This window comes from Hypanus sabinus, chromosome 13 (genome assembly GCF_030144855.1).
Source record: "Hypanus sabinus isolate sHypSab1 chromosome 13, sHypSab1.hap1, whole genome shotgun sequence".
Classification (NCBI taxonomy): Eukaryota; Metazoa; Chordata; class Chondrichthyes; order Myliobatiformes; family Dasyatidae; genus Hypanus; species Hypanus sabinus.
This window is the reverse complement of record NC_082718.1, coordinates 50,841,707-50,863,913: the sequence shown is the minus strand read 5'-3', so window position 1 is coordinate 50,863,913 and position 22,207 is coordinate 50,841,707. Positions and strand designations below refer to the sequence as shown.

At 41.5% G+C, this 22,207-nt stretch overlaps 1 protein-coding gene across 1 annotated transcript in view; it reads right to left on the bottom strand.

Moving 5' to 3' along the window:
* Positions 1-22,207, bottom strand: part of dera (deoxyribose-phosphate aldolase (putative)) — a 58,899-nt gene that overhangs the window by 17,504 nt on the left and 19,188 nt on the right. The window contains exons 3-6 of the mRNA XM_059987607.1: positions 21,619-21,766; positions 17,382-17,477; positions 16,233-16,367; positions 15,003-15,131 (exon numbers count right to left, since the gene is read on the bottom strand). Coding sequence (XP_059843590.1) covers positions 15,003-15,131; positions 16,233-16,367; positions 17,382-17,477; positions 21,619-21,766 — 508 coding nt within the window. The remainder of the gene's footprint in view (positions 1-15,002; positions 15,132-16,232; positions 16,368-17,381; positions 17,478-21,618; positions 21,767-22,207) is intronic.

Genomic DNA, 22,207 nt, shown 5'->3' with positions numbered 1-22,207 from the left:
CCAAAATGAGAGATTATTGCACTCTGGTACAAAACAGGTTAGCTTTAGTTTATTAAACAAGTGGAAATTATGCTCGTGTCTCCATTAGATGTATGTGACGAAGCAAGTGAACATAATCTGAACCATCCCTTGTACAGCTACACTGGCCTCATCTATACTGTAACTCAGGAGTGAGCTCCCCAAAAGCTATGCATGCATGGTTGGTGAACTTTCAATTGTGAACATGAATGGCTGTCTGGAGAATCCATGACACAAGTGTTTTTACAGTTCCACAAAGGCAAGTTTGATTAATTCCACAGAAGCACTACAATGGAAATCTGTTAAAAAAAATGGTTCTGGGAAAAATATGATGGAGTTTTGGCCTCTAACAAGTGGAAAGATTGCAAATAGTGGTAGCTGTTATTTTTCAGAAAGCTTTTAAGTAATCAGCGGATCATTGAGAAAACAGGTCAACTTTTGATGTGTTACTCCTGCATCAGTTTCTCTTTTTCTTAATTCCCTTCAGACCTTAATCCAGGAGAAGGGCCTTACCAAGATAGCATCTTACTTTTTCAATATATATTGAATGACCTGTCTACTGTTAAAGCTGTATGATCTGGACACTGAGAGATACAAGCTGCCATTCAAACAAATTTCACTAACTTTTGACCACGAAGGTCTAAATGTAAGTTTGAACCCAAGTGTCTTAAATGTCCTAACCAATGAATAAAGGCTAATGCAATATCTATGGAAACTGCCATCACAAAGGGATTTGGGCTGGACCAAACTGTACAAGCGTACTGCAAAAAATGGATTATGGGAAAACCCACTGGGATTTCATGGGGCTGGTGTAAGGAAAACCACCTGCAATGGGAAAAGCCTGTGGAATCCCTTCCCATTCAGATGGAAATATTAGCTATTTGGTAGGAGGTGGGGGTAAATAACATTAAAGGGTAAGAGAATCATACATCACCTGCAGTACATTAAACTCGGTTTGCCTACAATCTAATCTGTAGTCATTCTATTGACACAAGTTACTTATTGCTTGCAAAATACAAGTTTCATGTTCGAGGCATTTTTTTGTAAGAGATAGAACATAAATTTGGGAATATTTAGATTTATTTTGAGTGGACTAGAGTATAAAACCAAAGATGTAACGTTGAGACTTGGTAAGGCATTGGTCAGACCGCACATGGAGTATTGTCAGCAGTTTTGGGCCCCTTATTGAAGGAAAGATGTTCTGTCATTGGATAGGGTCCAGAGGAGGTTCATGTGAATGATCCTGGGAATTAAAGGGGTAATGGATGAGGATTGTATGATAGCTCTGGGCCTGTTCTCAACGGAATTTACAAGAATGAGGAGAAATTTCATTTAAGCCTATTCAATATTGAAAGACCTAGAAAGAGTCGGTGTGGAACGGATGCTTCCTAAAGTGAGGGAGTCTAGGAACAGAGAACACAGCCTCAGAATAGAGTATGCCCATTTAGAACAAAGATGAAAAGGAATGTCTTTTGGGTGACAGTGAGGGTGAGGAATCTATGGAATTCATTACCACAAATAGCTGTGGAGGCCACGTCATTGGGTATATTTAAAGTGGAGGTTGATAGGTTTTTGATTTGTCAGGACATCAAAGGTTATGGGGAGAAGGCAGGAAAATGGGGTTGAGAGGGAAATTAAATCAGCTATGATGGAACGGCAGGGCAGACTCAATGGGCAGAATGCCCTAATTATGCTCCAGTGTCTTATGGACTCGTAACCCAAAAATTTAGATCAAAGATCTGGCCTAAAAGTTCTTCTGTACCTTAAAAGTCAGGTTAAGTAAATTCTGCTGGCATATGCTTCAAAATGGTGACAAACATACCACTGTCCAAGAAGAGCAGGGTGAGCAGCCTCAAACACTATTGCCCAGTGGCACTCACATCTGATGTGATGTAAAACAAAAGAAAATATGCAAATACCGGAAATCCAAGTAATACACACAAAATGCTGAAGGAACTCAGCAGGCCAGGCAGCACCTATGGAATAAAGCACAGTCAACTTTTCAGGCTAAAACCTTTCAGCAGGATTGCAGAACAAAAGCTGTCCCTACATCTCCCTCACTACCTTTCAGGGCCCCAAACAGTTCTTTCCAGGTGAGATGACACTTCACCTGTGAGTCTGTTGTGGTCACATATTGGGTTCGTTGCTCCTGGTGTGGTCTCCTGTATATCAGTGAGACCCAACATAGATTGGGAGACCGCTTCACCGAGCATCTATGCTCAGTCCACCAGAACAATCTGGATCTCCCAGTGGCCACCTATTTTAATTCCCCTTTCTAATATGTCCATCCATGGCCTCCTCCACTGTCATGACAAGGCCACACTTAGGCTGGAGGAAGTACACCTTCTATTCACCTCCAACCTGATGGCATGAATATCGATTTCTCAAACTTCCAGTAATGCCTCCTCCACCCCCTTCACCATTTCCCATCCCCTTTTCCCTCTCTCATGTTATCTCCTTGCCCACCCATCGCCTCCCTCTGGTGCTCCACTGCCCCCTTTTTCTTCCTTCCATCGCCATCTGTCTCTTTCACCAATCAACTTCTTAGCTCTTTGCTCATCCCTCTCCCTCCAAGTTTCACATATCGCCTAGTGTTTCTCTCTCCCCTTTTAAATCTACTCAGCTTTTTGCCTCCAGTCCTGCCAAAGGGTTTTGCCCCGAAACGTTGACTATGCTTTTTTCCATAGATGCTGCCTGGCCTACTGATTTCCTCCAGCATTTTGACTGCTTTAAGAAGCTGGTCTCGGCAAGAATCAACTCTTGCCTAAGCAAGGACCTGGACCTGCTGCAATTTGCCTATCGCCACAATAGGTCTACAGTGAATGTAATCTCACTCTCTCTCCACTCAACCTTGGATCACCTGGACAACAGAAATTGCTAAATTGGGCTGCTGTTTTATTACTTACAGCTTAGCATTCAATACAATCATACCGTCAGTTCTAATCAACAAGCTCCAAAACCTGGGCTGCTGTACCTCTCTCTGCAACTGAATCCGTCACTTCTTCACTGGGAGATGACAGTTCCACACAGATTGAAAATAACATCTCCTCCTTGCTTGATAATCAACAATGGCACACATCAAGGACACGCACTTAGCCACCATTCTACTCTCTCTACACTCATGACTAGGCAGCTCAAATGCTTTGCTGATGACACAACTATTGTTGGCAGAACATCAGATGGTAATGAGAAGGCATACAGGGCTGAGATAGGTCAGCTGGTCAAGTGGGTCTCAACAACAACTATGCACTCAACATCAGTAAATCCAAACAATTGATTGTGGCTTTCAGGAAGGGGAAGTCGGGGGGGGGGGGGGGGGGGACACACCTCTCGCCATTTTGAGGGATCAGCAGTGGAAAGGGTGAGCAGTTTCATGTTCTTGGGTACCAACATCTCTGAAGATGTATCCTGGGCCCAACATATTAATACAATCACAAAGAAGGCTTTACTGAAGCTATATTTCATTAGGTGACTTGCATGTCACCAAAGACACGGGCGTACCATGGAGAGCATTCTAACTGGCTGGATCACCGTCTGGTATGGAGGGGCCACTGCACAGGATCAGAAAAAGCTGCAGAAAGTTGTAAACTCAGCCAACTCTATCATGGGCACTAGCTTCCCCAGCTTTGAGGACACCTTCAAAGCCGATGCCTCAAAAACACAGCATCCATCATCAAGGATCCCCATCATCCAGGACATGCCCTCTTCTCAATAAGATGGTGGCACAGGAGCCTGAAGACACACACTCAACATTTCAGGACAGCTTCTTTCCCTCTACCATCAGATTTCTGAATGGACAATGAACTCATGAACAGTATTTTTACCTCTCTTTTTGCATTACTTATTTAATTAATGTATATGTGTATATATAATTTAGTTTTTATTATGTATTCCAAGTACTGCTGCAGCAAAACAATTAACTTCACAATATATGCCAGTGATATTAAAGCTGATTCTGACTCTGATTCTTGTTCCTGCCCACCACACAATCTCTATCTGTCAGTATCAATGCTCCAAATCACTCAAGTGTTAGAGAAAGGCTTTATATTCATGAATATAAATATTGAGTTATTTTCTACATTATCCCAGTCACTGCAAATCAAAGAAGGGTAATACACAAATAGGTTATTGGTGATGCTGCAATGGGAGTGCAGCTAGAAAGGGAGGGGGTGATTGAGATCATGGGTGGTGAAGGAGAGGTATTAGAAACAGAATCATCTTGGGACCTAGTAGAAGAGAACAAAATGCCACCCACTATCAGTACAGGTGGAATTGTGAGACAAGCTAATATCTTAAGAATTTTGGAATTTAAGACTAAGACTACCAAACTGGTTAACAGCTTCTTCCCTCAGGCTGTAAGCCATCACTGAGGTCTTGCCACACACTACATCACTACATATGCTTTGAATGGCATTTTAACATATTTGTGCTAGCATTTTGTTTTATATGCTCTGTGTGATACATGTTATATATGTACTCCATGGTCCAGAAGAACGTTGTTTTGTTTGGTTGTATAAGGCACTTAACCACGCATTGCTCTGTGACGACACCGCTGCCAAGCTGCATCGGCCCTTGCCCTTCCCTTGGACAACATCGGTGGCGTGGAGATGGGAGTCTTGCAGCACAGGCAACTGCTGGTCTCCTATACATCCCTGCCCAGGCCTGTTCCCTGGAAACTTTCCAAGGTGCAAATAACCGGTCTTGCGAGACTAATGGATGCCTACATATATATGTACAGTCAGATGTACTTGAACTTAATACAATAAGGTCCTGGAATTAATGGACTAAGGAAGTCCAGGTAGTGCAGAAAGAGACCTCTTGTTGCTTATAACAGATCAGAAATTAAATTAATGAATCTGGTGCATAACATGAAGATGTGCATTTTGCCTGTAACCATTGTCATTTGTTTAATATACAAGGAGGGCCCAAAATTAACTTGGGAGACCAACACAACATTCATGTTATAATCAGTCAGATCAACTTTTAGCTTGATTCAAATTGCACATATACAATAGATCTATAAAACAATACAGCATGCTACAGGCCCTTCAGCCCATGATGTCATGCCTACCCTTTAACCTACTCAAAGGTCAATCTAGCTCTTCCCTTCAACATAGCCCTCCATTTTTCTTTCATCCATACTTACCTCTCTGAGGTAAGCACTCCATTTAGGAATGATATTTCTAGGCTGATTAGAATGCGATTTTATTTTTCTTAACAAATTTATCATTTCTATTTGAATTAATTTAATTTACACACAAATTAAAACACATCAGATGGCATGAAAACAGTGTAAACGGGCTCCAGACAAACTTAAGTGTAAGTGATGAAGTAAAATTAAATTACCAGACAAGAGTCCATAGGAAACTCAGATCCTGCCTATACTACAGGACTGAATAGATGCTGGAAAATTTATGGATGACAGTGAGCCCTTCAAGAGCAAGAACAGAAGACAATGGTGCTTGATCTTTCTTGTTTGGAAGTAATTGGGTGACTTCTTTTGTTGGAAATGAGGATCTTGCATTTACATGCCCTCAGAAAATCCCTAAGCATTTCACAGACCATAAACTGCTGCTTATGTACAGTCACTGGCTATAAAGTTAGATATTGTTGCTAACATGAACAAAGCAACACCCCAAAAAATATACATTGAAGGATAAATCCTGAACTGAGAAAACCAGATCTCCCTGAATTTCTTTAAAGAGTGCAGCACAATCTGATTTCTGCACTCAAATGCAAGAATTTTTCTTTCTGATAGATCAACCTAAGGAGTCCATGTCAATTCACACGTACAGTACTAATACCAAATCTGCTGCATTTCCGATCTATGTGCTTTGTACAACTTGACAACATTAGCTCTACTCCCTGTACACTCATGAGGGTTGGCTAGATTCTGCTCTAACTCCATCTACGTCTGCAGATGGTACCATGCAGTGGGCCACATCTCAACCGAGTATGGGAAGGAGATAGAAATGGTGTTATGACAATAACCTTTCCCTCATTATCAAGAAGAGCTGCTCATTGACTTCAGGAAGAGGGGTGTATTATGTTATGTTTTTTTTTATATATATGAAACTTAATAAAAAGATTGAAAAAGAAAGAAAGAAAGGAAGAGGGGTGGTGCACATGCTCCTGTCTATATCAATGATGTTGAGGTTGAGAGCTTCAAGTTCCAAGGAATGAACATCATCAGTAGTCTGTCCTGATCCAACCACATTAATTTCAGGGGCAAGAAAGCTAATTAACATCACTACTTTCCTAGGAGGTTAAAGAAATCTGGCATGTCCCTATCAACCCTACCAATTCTTATCAATGCAGTTCAGAAAGCGTCCTGTCCAGATACATCATGGTTTGATATGGCAACTGCTCTGCATGTGGCACAAGAAACTGCCAAGAGTTGTGGATACAGCTCAGCACATCCGGAAACTAACCACCCTTCTATGGGCTCTGTCTACGCTACTTGCTGCCTCAGTAAAGCAGCCAGCATAATCAAAGACCCTGCTCAGTCCCGACATTTTCTCTTCTCCTCTCTACCATTGGGCATAAGATATAAAAACATGAAAGCAAGTTATTACCAGTCTTAAAGATAGCTTCTATCAGACTCTTGAAAGGATCTCCTGCACAATAAGATGGCTCTTGACCTAATGATCTCCCTTGTTATGATCTTGCACTTTATTGTTTAGCTACATTGCACTTTCTCTGCAGCTGTTACTTTATTCTGCTTTCTGTTACTGTTTTACCTTGTCTATCTCACTATGTACTGAGTTGATCTGTATGAACAGTGTGCAAGACAAGTTGGAACAGGTGACACTAATAAACCAATTCCAATACCAAACAGATCCACAAAAAAATGTTACTGCTGGCAGCTGGATGTAGCTTTAACTTAGACCATCTCAAAACATCAGTACTTTCGGAAACAGTTGCAGTGACAAAGGTCTTGCAAAATGCAAGAGCTTAAAGGGAGCTGGGAGCAAAAACATGACTCTGTATGGATAAAGGTACAAAGGCAGTAGTGGTAACACTGTCAACTGGTTAAATAATAAATAGGTGTTGTGCAGAATCTTTGAAATCCCTCAGTCAGTATTCTTTTTGAAGGTTTCAGCTCATTATGCTGCACTTTCATATGATCAAGTTACTGCCATTATAAGAAACAGTGCCACCTACTGTAATATGGAATAACTGTCAAGTTAATAACCAATTCACACTAAAAAGGTATCTGGTAGATTTTAAGTACCTTAAAGAAAAAAAGGTATCTTTTGCTGTTAATATTTTCTAATAGCAAGACAGTAACACAACAATATTCAATAGAATCACAAAACAGTATAGGTGTTTCACAAGAACACACTGAACAGAATTGATACATAGTAGACAACCAAGAGCTGTGTCTTCTAAAGGAGTGCCTTAAGAAATGTAAAGGCCCTGGACCAGGTTACCTATGTCAGTTTGCAGCCATCTCATTGAGAGCAGCCAGCAGGGCGCTGCCTGTTACAGTGATGCCCTATGAGGCTCTGTCTCTGACAGCACCAAACCATCAACGTGATCAGGGACATTAAATGCTTGTGAGCATACAACTTCCAAAATATTCAATGAAACATGTTTAAGAATTACATCAAAAAGCTACAAAAATAACCTCCCAGTGAAAGAAAAGTCATTAAACTCACAAAAATTACTTGACACACAAAATGATGAAGGAACTCCACACCTATGGAAAGGACTAAAGAGGTGACATTTCAGGCCAAGACCCTTCATCAGATCAAAAGAAAGGGGAAGAAGCCAGAATTTCTTTACAAAAGCAGAGGTCTCCTAATATTTGTTTAGGGATTCCATACCAACCGGTTTTGCCTTTGGCCTTCTCGATTGCAATGGTGATCACTGGAAGGAGAAATCGATGTTCATGCCATCAGGTTGGAGGCTACCTAGACAGAATATGAGGTATTGCTCCTCAACCCTGAGATTGGCCTCATCATGGCAAAAGAGGAGGCCATGGACCGACATGTTGGAACAAATACAAGTACTAAATACAAATACTTTATTGTCACCAAACAATTGATACTAGAGTGTAAATCATCACAGTGATATTTGTTTCTGCACTTCCCGCTCCCTGAAGTACAAATCGAAGTAAAAATAATAAAAATTTAAATTATAAATCATAATTAGAAAATAGAAAAGGGAAAGTACGGTAGTGCAAGTCAGGTCCGGATATTTGGAAGGTATGGCCCAGATCCGGGTCAGGATCTGTTCAGCAGTCTTACCACGGTTGGAAAGAAGCTGTTCCCAAATCTGGCCATATGTATCTTCATGCTCCTGAACCTTCTCCCAGAGGGAAGAGGGACAAAAAGTGTGTTGGCTGGGTGGGACTTATCCTTGATTATCCTGGCAACACTGCTCCGACAGCATGTAGTGTAAAGTGAGTTCAAGGATAGAAGATTGGTTTGTGTGATGTGCTGGGCTAGGTTCACGGGAATGGGAATCGGAATTAAAATGGCTGGCCCCTGGAAAATTCTGCTTTTAGCGGATGGCACAGTGGTGCTTGACAGTCATCCCCCCCCCCCCTCCCCAATTTACATGAGTCTCACCAATGTAGAGGAGGCCGCAGCAGGAACACCGGACACAGTAGACGACCCCAAAAGACTCAGAAATGAAGAGTTGCCTCACCCTAAATGGAGGTAAGGGAGGAGGTGAATGGGCATGTGTAGCATTTCTATTCCTTCCAGGGATATGTGCCAGCAGGAAGATTAGTGGGAAGGGATGAATGGACAACCGAATCATGGAGGGAGTGATCTCTGTGGAAAGCAGTGAGTGAGGGGAAGGTGTGTTTGGTGGTATGATCCCATTGAAGATTGCGAAAGTTATGGAAAATGACGTGTTGGATGTGGAGGGGTGTGCAGTGGTAATTGAGGACACGAGGAACTCTACCCTTGTTTGGCAGCAGGAAGATGGGGTGAGCATGGATATCCAGAAAATGAAGGAGATGCAGGGCAACATCAATGGTGGAGAAAGGGAAATCCTATTCTTTAAAGAAGAACATCTCTGATGTCATCTGATGTGGTGAAGATAAAGGAACTGAGAAAAGGGAACAGCATTTTTATAGGAGACAGGGTGAGAAAAGGTATAGTCAAGTTAGCTATAGGAATCTGTAGGTTTATAATAGATGTCAGTAGACAGTTTGTCTCCAGAAATGGAGACACAGAGATCAAGAAAGGGGAGGGAGGTGTCAGAAAAAGACCAAGTCAATTTAAAGGCAGGGTGGAAGTTGAAGACAAAGTTGATGTAATTGACGAGATAACAAAGGTGTATGAAGCAGCACTGATACAGTTGTCAATATAGCATTAGAAGAGTTGAGGAACATTACCAGGGAAGGCTTGGAACATGGACTGTTTTACAAAAAAGCAAGCATAGCTGGGGCCCATGCAGGTGCCCATGGCCACCTCATGAGTTTGGAGTAAGTGGGAGGATCAGAAGGAGAAACTGTTGAAGGTGAAGACCAGATCTGCCAGACCAAGGAGGGTAGTGTTGTAGGGGAACTGGTTCATATTTTGTTGAGAAAGAAGTGGAGAGCTTTAAGGCCCTTCTAATGGGGGACGGATGTGTACAGGGACTGAACACCGATGATGAAAATGAGGCAGTCAGGGAGAGGGAATTAAAAGCTGGTGAGGAGATTGAGAGCATGTTAAGAACCACGGATGTAGGTGGGAAGGAGCTGAACCAATTGGGATAGAATGGAGTTGAGGTATACGGACAAGAATTCAGTAGGGCAGGAGCAGGCAGAGACAATGGGCCCACCCAGACAGTCAGGCCTGTGGATCTTAGGTAGGAGGAAAAAACGAGCAGTGCAAAGTAAGGAAACTTTGGTGTATCCTTTGAGTTTGGTGGCAGTGGATGAGAGTTCTGTAGAGTTGATTAGGTTAGTGATGGTGATAGAGACAATTTTCTAATGGTCCAGAGTGGGGTCCTTTTCAAAAGGAAAGTAAGAGAAGTGTCTAAGAGTTGCTGCCTGACCTCAGCAAGGTAATGGTCGTCTGCAACAGCACTCCCTTTGTCTGGAGGGTTTGATGCTAAGGTTGGGATTGGTGTGTTGAAAGTAGAAGGTAGTACATTCAAAGGGAATAACATTTGAGGAGGAGACAGAAGTGCTAAAGTCAAGCTGGTTGATGTCTTGACAGCACTTAGAGATGTAAAGATCCAGAGCAGGCAGAGAATCAGAGTGGGTGTCCAAGAAGATGAGGAGTGATGGATATTGGTGAAAGGGTCATCAGTGCAGGGTGGAGACTTCTTGCCAAAGAAGTGGGCTCGGAGATGGAGACAATAGGAGAAATCGGCATTGTGGTGGGCATGGAATTTACCGAGGTGTGGGCGAAGGGAAACAAAGGTAAGGCCCTTACTGAGAACAGAACGTTCCACCTAAAAGGGGGAAGGTCAAATGGAATGATGAAAACACAACAGAGATTAGTGCTGGGGTCAGAGGGGTGAGGAGAGTTGGGGGCGTCAAAGGGAAGAGGAGGGTCAGTGTGTTCAGGGAAGGTGGAGTGAAAGGACAATGAAGACTCTGAGGACCCAAGAGATGATGGGGGGATTCTGAGAGAGCCAGGGATGGAGAGTGGTGGAGGCCGAGGTCTGTGCTGGAGTTAGAGGTCATTTAATTCACAGTCTGAGGGCTTTCAGGGTCTTTGGAACCAGGGTTGGTGGCAGTGGGATCCATGGTCTGGAGCCACCCAGGGTCATTAGAGCCAGAGACAGTATCATTCACGGTCTGAATGCTGTCAGAACTGGGGGTGACTTACACCCTTTGCCTCCACAGATGCTGTTCAACTTGCTGAGTTTTTCCAGTGTTCAATGTTCCTAAAATCTCATAATTTTTCTTGAATATACTCCCCAGCCATCTTGAGTTGACAATTCCAAATATTCATCATCCTTCCATCTTAATCCTAAATAGCTGAATCATTCTTTTGATTGTGTGACATCTAGTTCAAGACATTGAAGGTTGATTTTGTTGTCCAGGATAATCTCATCCCTTGATTACCTAACATAAAATGCACTGGACCAGCCCGTTTCACATCTTATTATTATAGTTACCCTTTTTTAGATTTCAATCAGGTGAACTTGCTTTACACTTCTCCATCACCTACATCCTCCTTTGGGTAGAGAGAATACCTATTGCACAACATTCCAAATGTCAGATCACAAAGGCCCTATACAATCAAAGACAGACAGACAGACAGACAGACATACTTTATTGATCCCGAGGGAAATTGGGTTTCGTTACAACCGCACCAACCAAGAATAGTGAAGAAATATAGCAATATAAAACCATAAATAATTAAATAATAATAAGTTAATCATGCCAAGTGGAAATAAGTCCAGGACCAGCCTATTGGCTCAGGGTGTCTGACACTCCAAGGGAGGAGTTGTAAAGTTTGATGGTCACAGGTAGGAATAACTTCCTATGATGCTCAGTGTTACATCTCGGTGGAATGAGTCTCTGGCTGAATGTACTCTTGTGCCTAAACAGTACATTATGGAGTGGATGGGAGTCATTGTCCAAAATGGCATGCAACTTGGACAGCATCCTCTTTTCAGACACCACCATCAGAGAGTCCAGTTCCACCCCCACAACATCACTGGCCTTACTAATCAGTTTGTTGATTCTGTTGGTGTCTGCTACCCTCAGCCTGCTGCCCCAGCACACAACAGCAAACATGATAGCACTGGCCACCACAGCCTCACAGAACATCCTCAGCATCATCAGCCGGCGTCTTCAAAGGCTTTGGCAACTTCGAGGAAGACTTCTTCACATCTTGTAATCAAATCCTCCTGCAATGTAGGCTAAAATACCATTCCTCTTCCGCTTGATGTACCTTCATGGTAACTTCACTTATTCATGTTCAAGTACACCCAGGTCTCTGTGAATGTCAACACTTTCCAGCATATTGCCATTTTAAAATGTACTGCTTTCTTTCCTTCCATAAAACAGTTGACTACACATCTTTCCACCACGTTCTCTATATCCCTATGAAGGCCCTTGGTATCCTCCTCAGGGTGGTGTTGTGAACTATTAGCAAACTTGGACACATTACATCTGGTCTCATTGCTATAGATTGTGAACAACTGGGACCCCAGCACTAATCTCTGTGGTACCCCACCAGCCGTAGCATCACAACCCACAAGTGATCAGCTTATTCCAGTAAGTTTATGTCCATTAAACAATTCTCAATCTGGAAAAGTACATTACCTCGAATTGCATGTTCTAATTCTTGTGCAGCCCCATAGTAAAATACTTGCTCTGTCCAAATGCAAAATAAAAAACCTTATTTTACTGTCCACTTCCAAGCACAAAATCCAGGGAGCACGGAACTGTATTTATCAACTTGGAGCAGAGAGCACATTTCTAAATCTGGTGGGAGCAAAGGATGTCGGAAATGATGAGTGTGGAATGCCGCAGGAGAGGTGTGGGACGGGCAGAGGAGTGGCAGCGGGTGCAGACACTCCCAGCCTTGAGACACCAGGCAAGGTCTTTTAATTCCAAACTATTTCAAAGGCCCATCTCAGATTCATCACTCACATGTCATAAAATTTGTTTTTTTCCTTGCATCAGCAGTACAGTGCAATACATAAAATCGCCACAGTACTGTGCAAGTCTTCGGCACGCTAACTATATATATACACACAACTATACATACACACACAACTATGACTTTAGCACAGTACTATATGTCTTAATATGCCACCCTAATGAACCAGCATGCTTCAGTGATACGCAATCAGAGACACCAAGAAAGAGACAGCTGAAGAATCTATCATCGAAGATGGTTTGTGGTGAAAAAACAAGCAAGCAGATTTAAAAATTAATTTTGTTCTCTAATCCACTGCAGATCTCAGATTGCAGATCCTTGACATACCCACACAACTCCTTTCAGACTCTGCCCCTGCTTAAACACCTCCAAAACACTAGTTCTTCCTCTCCCCATGATGGTGATGGATTCACAATTTTTTTGCAGCCATTTCATAATTTCAGCATCAGCACAAATTTACTTTTGTTTCAACGTAATATGCGGGAAATTAGCATAATCAGCACTGAAGAGCCCCTAGAGAGCCCAATCAGTCTGGCAGTAGCGCAGAGATCTGGATTAGGGTAAGAGCTTATTTCATCAGCTGTTGCTGGAGACGTGTTCATAGTGGCTTCAGCAGCAGATAAACAGAGATAAATAGAGTAAGGTGAGTAACATTCACATGGCACTTTGATGGAAAGGACACAAAATATTCAACTCACCAAAGGCACAAAGAGGATGTCAATATTACAGGCAGTTTGGAACAACTCTTTGTATTGCTCAACAGGGGTCACTATTTCCCTGCTGTTGGTGGGAACAATAGTGGAAGCATATCACTCAATAGTTATTCAAAAGAGACAGAGCTAAAGAAACTGATATGGAAGAAGAGGGGAAACTAGATATAAAGTTCACAATTCCTTCAGTGAACTGGCACAGTTACACAGGCCAAGTGTGCTGCTACTGTGCTCAAAAATTCTATTTCTACATCAAATCACTTCTTATTTTCTCTTCTTTGATGGAACCTTGCTTTTCTATTCTATGTGCTCTGTGAGTTACTACACCTTTCTAAATTATGCCAGGATATATCGATAGAGCACTGGCTGAATTTTCCTCAGGCTTATCTCCCCTTTGCTACTATCTCTGGCACACTGTTTTGGACATTCTCTTTTACAGTGTTTTGAACATTCCGTTACAAACTGGAGATCCAGATAACTCACTGCATATCACTAAGATTTAATAGGTGTTCAAAATTACTTTAGAGAAAATAAAAGAAACTATTCCCACTGGGAAGAGAATCAGTAATCAGAGGGCACCACATAAAGATAAATGGTGAAAGAAGATGACAGATGAGGAGAATCTATTTATAAAGCACTCCCTACAACAGTAAAGGAAGGAAATTTAACAATAACCTTCACAAGGTAATTACATATATTGTTGGAAAGGGGAAAAAATTGCTGGGTTAAAAGGAAACAGCGGTGGAGTGGGTTGAATTGAATACCACTTCAAAGAGGCACAATGATCTGAATAGTTAACTTCTCTGCTCAGATTCTATGCCTGTACGGCAAGACATATTAGACCTCGCCTTCACTGTCTGGTTCAGCTAGCATTCTAATGACAACATTATACCCAGAAGCTCATGTAAATTTCTGTACTTTCCTATCACTCCTTTTTAATTTAAATCACACCTTTCTGTGCAAAATGTCAAGGACTTGAGAAATCCTCCCGAGCCTCTGGCAATGCAGAATAAGCAAGCTGCTCAGAGTTGCGGGACCAGCCAAATGATTTCCTCTCACTTGCTAGAGAAAAGCACTTTCTTTCACTGAAAGATTCAGACATGGAACTTGATGCAAATAACAACTACAGTTGCCATCCTGTTTTGTTAATATGTGACAGCACATCAGCATATTAAAAGTTGTCTTTTTTAAAAAAAATGCTGAACGCTTAAAGAACTTTTGCCAAGTAACAAAATTGCATTAAAAAAACAAATTAAATGTATTATTTTAGTTTGAAATTTTTTTGAACGCTACATGAACAATGATATCTAGGCAATTTGGAGACAGCAAGAAAACACAAACTGTTATTGCTGCTTTCAGCTGGATGAAAAATGTAGATCAAAGCAGTGAGAAAATACTTCTTTTATTTCCAATAAAATTCACAGGGCAGAATTAACCAGACTTGTCCTAATCTGAACGCCCATCCAAAATGTTGAGAACATAGTACACCCTCTAAATGAGTCTCTTTTGTACTGACATCAAATGCCCCTGCACACACAGTGTATTTGAAGTCAACATCTACATATTCATATGCAAGAGTTCTACCAGATGATTCTCCCAATACTGATTCTCCTCCCAGTAAGAATAGTTTTTTTTATTTTCTCTAAAGTAATTTTGTACATGAACATATAGTGTGCATAATTTCACAGAGTAAATTCCATGTTACCTGCCATCATGGCCACAAGACTTGCTTTGTATACATTTGTCAATGATCCCAGCTCTCCTGTTCCTAGTATGGTTTTCATGTGTGCTTTTTCACAAGCATTGCGGCATTCTTGAATTTCCTTGTACAATTCTAAAACATTATAGAAACATTAAATAGCAAATTGCAATGTACAAATATAATCGAATAGTATTCAATAATACTCCTACACATTTTCTATCACCAACATGCTGTCTGCATTCTGTGATATGTTATGACAAATGCATCATTACCTCCCCTATCTGCAGACTTCAGCATAATTCCTGTATTGTCCAATTAGGTGCTGACTGTCCCTCTCTGAAATAGAGTTGTTCATGGGCATGCAGTGATGCTGCTTATCACAACTCCAACTGTTACACTGGCTTCAAACAAAGAAGACGTTTTAGAAGGCAGTGGAGTGTTAATCAAACTCTAACTTCTTAACACTGTACTTTCTGTTACAAAAATATCTGAGAATGCTAAGGCTCGGTAAACCAAGAGTGTAACTTCTTTGTTATTTGACATAATCGGTCAAATACCCAACAACTTCTCCAAATCAAACAAAATTTAAAACATGGAGTATCATTTTGTTGGAGTATTTATAATTATTAAATTGATTTTGTTTTAAGTTGCTATTGCTAATAAAACTTTACTGACTCAATCTATGGTTTACAAAATATGATGAGAATATAAAATAGTTACTAGCTTTCTATGTCTTACTTTGCTAATTGTGGTAACATTTCCCAATCAGCCCACCTGCACCATGGTTACAAATTCAAGGTCATCAAATTTGAGAAAATAAATACTCCAGACTCACCATTCTGGTTACATTTCTTGAAAGAGGTTGGCAGCAAACAATTTTCAAACTAAACCAAGATAATTCACACTTATATCTTCTCTTTCTTACTTCTGGGAAATTAGCCTTCCTCTGTTCTGATCAACACTCTAATTTAGATCATTTCAGTGGAATTAAAGAGGGCATTTTGTTAGTGGGCATAGTATGATTTTTTAAATGTAAAATGAATGCCACAGAGTCAATAACTACTTCTCAATAGTGACAATGTTTGATATAATGTACCTAATAAACTATTTCCTTTTTAACAAGCCTAGCTCAGAAGAGTATCTGGACAACAATCACAGGAATACAAATTCTAACCTTTTAAACAAAACATTTTCAAATCAGTTGTTACTTATTTGCAAATGACCAGCCCTTACCTTCCCATTGGCCTTTCAGCACTAAAGTTCTGTTGATTACGATGTCAATCTCTGTAGCACCATCTTGAATAGCCATCGTTATCTCCTGCAAGCGTATAGACAGTGGTGTCTGGCCAGCAGGGAAGCCAGTTGCCACTGTTGTACAGAAAAACCTGGCTTCAGTTATTACGAACGAACAAGTTTACATCATCATCTCCTTGGTGAAGAGTATACTTCAGTTCACAAAACAATTATAACATATAAAGTGGTCCAGGGTTAATTACGAATTGAGCAGAGAACATCAGAGTGGGAGCACAGCTGAGAGAATCCTAATGGCAGAGGAGGGCAGTGGTCCAGTGGCAGAGCAGCAGCAAGGATACATGCAGGAAATGGAACCAAGCCTTTCCTTGATCTGATTTGAAATATACTGCAAGTTTGGAAGTTAACTCTGCAGGATAGATAAAGCTGAAGTAGCTTTGTGCGATAAAGGAGGAACTTACTGGAGGGGAAGACATAATAGCTTACAGTATAGTGTAAACAGTATTATAAATAGCTTACAGTATTGGCTGGTAGGATGGAGATGCACCTCTACCAAAGGAGGTGTAAGGCACCCTTTCCCTCCACTAGCCTGCAGGTCACCCTTGGCAGGGTGTAGCACCTGCTTAGCCCTCCTATCAGGATCGTGCAAAGCCATGGGAGCAGGTGGTGGATGATTGAATAGTACATATAACAAGTCCTGGTTATGCAACCACTGACACTAGGCAATCTCTGAAGAGTACAGATAATGACTGGGATCACCTGTCTTATAAAAACACTGCCCAGGAGAAGGCAATGGCAAACAGTTTTTGTTGAAACATTTGCCAAGGACAATCATGGTCGTGGAAAGACCATGTCATATGACACAGCACATAATGAATGGATGAACAGTATCGTACTACTTGAGGAAGATTATTGTAGGGGGAACCTGACAGCACAATCCTAAATAAATCAAGTCCTGGGTTAATGATGGCTACATTACGGGTTTAGGAATAAGACAGGGAAAAGTGTGAAGTTGCTGCACTGGAAGATGAGACAAGGTTTGGAAGCAGGATGTGGAACGGGATAAGGAAATTTGATGCTAACTTCAGAACATAAAGGCATAATATCCAAACCAGATTCCTGATGTCATACCCGAGGCAACAGGAATATTGCACTGTATGGTCCTCAGAGTTCGTACTGCATCAACCACCCTGGATGGGTAAACACAAACCGCACCAGTAGTAATACCTACAAACCAAAAATAGTTTGGTTAAAGATGGGCAAGTAATTATTCCTTGAAAGTAAACTCTACCCTCAGTGTACCTGTGCCTCACTGTGCCTATATTACAGTGATCACTACTGTTAAATGAGAAGTCCTCTGTGAATATACCACTTTACTTTGCCTCAAATACTTTGCCCTGTGGGTCATAAACCCCAAAATACCAGCCCTCCTCATCCAAACAATACACAAGTATTTCTTGCTCAACTTTTCATCCTGTTTAAATTCCGTGGACTGCAACTATGCAAGTCTGCACAGTTAGCAAGATTATCGATTTCCAATACTGTACACAGTCCTTGAAGACAAAGAGCTTGAGCACCAGGTTCACACAGTTCTACTTCAGAACTGCTCCAGTGCAACTGGTTAAGGACAGTAGTGGAATACAGAATAAACAAGAATATCTCAGCTTGACTTTTGATTTGGCTACTATAGGCTGCAAACACAAAGCTCAAAGCTTCCTTCAAGGTGTGGAATTTAATTTGGAATTGGCAGAACTGTTAAAAAAGGGGGTAGGGAGATTTATATGAGCTTCATTAGACCAAGTTGTGTATGATATAAACATATTAAAAGATTTTGCGATTAATTATGAGACTATAATGACACAGGAACTTTGCCTTTTATACTCTTAAAACTTTTAAATTAAATGGTCATGCGACTATTTGACATAAAGTTGAGAAATGGATAGCAGGTTTAAAAAGGAAAGGGTCAATGCAAAGGTAAACCCTTTCGACGTGTGGGCTGCCTTCAAAAGAATGAATCCAAGGAAAGCATCCGGTCTGGACGGAGTACCTGGCCGAATACTGAAGACCTGTGCTGACCAACTGACTGATGTATTCACGGATATCTTTAACCTCTCGCTTTGGTAGTGTGTGGTACCAGCCTGCTTCTTCTATTGTAGTGGTGCCCAAGAAAGGTGTGGTGACTTGTCTAAATGACCATAGCCCAGTGGCACAGTGATGTAGTGTTCTGAGAGGCTGGTGTTCAAGCACATCAGTTCCTGTCTGAATGGCGACCTGGATCCACTCCAATTTGGCTTCCGAAGCAATAGGTCTACAGCAGATCCTAGCTCGTTGGCTCTTCACACAACTAAGGAACAACTGGCGGCAAAGATGCATAAATCAGGCTGCTCTTTATCGATTACAGCATGGTATTTAACACCATCATCCTTCAAAACTAATCAATAAACTCCAAGACCTGGGCCTCAATAGCCCCTTGTGCAATTGGATCCTGGATTTCTTCATTTGTAGACCCCAGTCAGTCTGGACTGGCAAAAACATCTCTTCCACAACCTCCATCAGCACAGGGGCATCACAGGGATGTGTAGTTAGTCCCCTGCTCTACTCGCCTGACTGTGTGGCTAACTAGAGCTCTAATACCATATACAGGTTTGCTAATGACACCATTGTTGTGGGTTGTATCAAAGGGGGGGTGATGAATCAGCATACACAACGGAGATTGAAAACTTGGCTGAGTGGTGTAATAACAACAACCTCTCACTCAATGTCAGTAAGACCAAGGAACTGATTGTAGACTTCAGGAGAAGGAAACCAGAGGTCCATGAACCAGTAATTCTTGGAGGATCAGAGGAAGAGAGAGTAACTTTATATTCCTGGTTATGATTATCTCAGAGGACCTGCCCTAGACCCACCATTTAAATATTGTGAAGAAAGCACAACAGCTCCTCTACTTTCTCAGGAGTCTCTGAAGGCTCGGCATATCTTTGAAAACCTTGGCAAACTTGAATAAGTGTGTGGAAAGCACGTTGACTGGCTGCATTACTGCCTGGTATGGGAACACCAATGCCTTTGAGCGGAAAATCCTACAAAAGCAAGATTCACCCCAGTACATCACAGGTAAAACCCTCTCAACTATTGAGCACAACTACATGAAATGTTGCTGTAGAAAAGCAGCATTCATCAACAAAGATCCTCACCACCCAGGCCATGCTCTTTTCTCACTGCTGCCATCAGGTAAAAGGTACAGGTGCCTCATGACTCACACCACCAGGTTCAAGAACAGTTACTACCCCTCAACCATCAGGCTCTTGAACCAAAGGGGATAACTATACTCATTTAAGGAGACTGTTATATTGTCAATTCATGCTTGTTATTTATCGCTATTTATTTATGTCAGCATTTGCACAGTTTGTTTACAGTTCCTGATGTTGACAGTTTACAGTTACTGTTCTATAGATTTGCTAAGTATGCCCATAGAAAAGGAATCTCAGGGTTGTATGTGATGACATGTATGTACTCTGATAATAAATTTTATTTTGAAGTACCATAAATTTGACTGTTAACTCTACAAATGACGCATGTCTATGAGTTTATTTAAAGGCTGCAGGGAAAGTTAGATGGGAGAAACAAATTGCATTCCCTATCACGTCCAGTAATTTAGAAAACACAACTTTTGCAAAAGGCTAAAATATCTGCAATTTCAGGAAATCTAAGTCACAGGGGTGGCGAACCTAGGGTATGCGTGCCCAAGAATACATGTACAAATAATTTATTAGCATATGGCATTAAGTGCCACCCCTCGATTCTTTAAACCCCATCCATAATTAGTACATGGATTGTTCAGAATGTCAGAAACACCAGCAAAGAAACAAAAATGTTCCAAGTGATGAGAGAAGCAGTATTACCATGGCACCTGGGAGGGCACACACTCTTAAAAAGGTTCACCACCCCCTCTTGTGACCTCCATAGTGTTATGAGTGATGAACAGACCTGATAGAAATGGGGTGCAGAGTGAACCATTCCCCCCCCCCGAGAACAATGAACTATTGCTGTTGCTATGCTGCTAATGAGAGAGAGATGACGCCCAAGAAAGAACATCTGCTGCAGATAAGAGGGAGAGAGAGACTGTTGATTTATTGTATTTTGACTCTTCTTGGATCATTTACCTTTCACTACAAGGACTTTACTTTGCTCATTAACATTCCTCAGGAGACAGCAGGAGTGGCCTGATTTGATGGACATGGTCACTCAGAGTTGATGGATAGCTGAGACCCCGTGAGTAGGGATAAAAGACAGGTCTGGAGAGACACCCTTCAAACACACCAGTGGACACTGACAGAGTGTTGTGGACACACAAGAAAGGTGGGGGCTTCGGAGACCGAATCAGGCGATCGGTCAATAAAGCTCACAGTGTTATGGCAATGCCGGTGGGGACTTGTGTGTGTGTCCACTCATGCCAGAGTGACGAGTCCACCATGGAAGAACGATCTATCTGAGGAACAGAGGGGTCATAACTGAATGGCCACACCGACACGACAGGCTAAAGAAGGTTTGCTTGCTGCAACTGCCTAATCTCTCTCTCTCTCTCTTCAATGATTACAACACAACAACCATAACTACCTCAGCACTCATGAACTGAACTGAACTTTATACTCTTCTATGACAATTCATTTACCCCTAGACATCGATAGAGCTTGTTTATTATTGCTTATTATTATTCTTACACTTTTAGGTTTATTATTGCTGACTTGTTTCATATGTATCTTTGCATTTTTGATACTGTATTGTGTAGTTTACTAATAAACATCTTTAGTTTTGGTACTACCAGACTCCAACGGATACTTCTATCTTTGCTGGTCTGACACCTAGTTACGGGGTACGTAACAAAAGAGATTCACCTCTACAACAGATTATGATCACTTATGATATATCTCTAGACACAAACTTGTTCCCTTTAAAGAAGCCTAGGAGAATACTATATCAGTGTATAATCCCCATACAATGTCTTAATCAAAAAGGTCAAAGGCTTCTAAATAGCACCAGCAAAAGCATTTTGCATTGTTACAGTGCAGAATCAGAATCAGGCACAGTTGTGAAACTTGTTATTTTGCAGCAGCAGTATATTGCAATACCTAATTAAAAAATATATAAAATATAATAAGAAATAAGAAATTAAATAAGTGTGCAAAAAGAGCAAAAAATAAAGTAAGTAGGCCATTGTTCATTCAGAAATTATTTGGCAGAGAGGAAGAAGCTGTTGCTAAAACATTGAATGTGTGTCTTCAGGCTCCTGTACTTCCTCCTGGATGGTAGCAATGAGAAGAGGGCACATTCTGAGTGATGGGGGTCCTTAAAGATGGATGCCTCTACATACCTTTATCATCCATGTTCAAACACTTCAGTAGGTCCTCCTTGATGGGGTGCTTAGCTTTATGGCACAGCCTCTGGACATTTGAAGGCGTGTCATCACCAGACAGGGTGGTAAGGTCAATACAGGTTACAGCCTTCAAGAGCCATGCAGCCTGCAAAATAGCAGAGAGGAAGTGAGTTGACAATGACAAGACATGTGTGAGAGAAAAGTACTGCAATACCATTTTCTGCCACCAGATAGAGATCGCACATTTATAACCAGCACTGAAAGCTTGGACTGGCAGAAATACCACACTGATCACTGCACTCTAGCTCCTGCTAGTTAAAATTACCATTTTGTGTGCTTTGCTCCAGATTGCCAGCATCTGCAAAATCTCTTGTGTAAACATCTTCACTCTCATGTTGTTGACTGTAGATCAGGGGTTCCTAAATGGGGTACATGGACCCCTCAGTTAATGGTAGGGGTCCATGGCATAAAAAGGGTTGGGAAACACTGCTGTAGATATTCAGTAAGAACCCACAGAACATCCTCAAGGTCAACTCTCATCACACAGCCCTGCTCATTCTGCTCCCGATCCAGCATGAGATGTGGA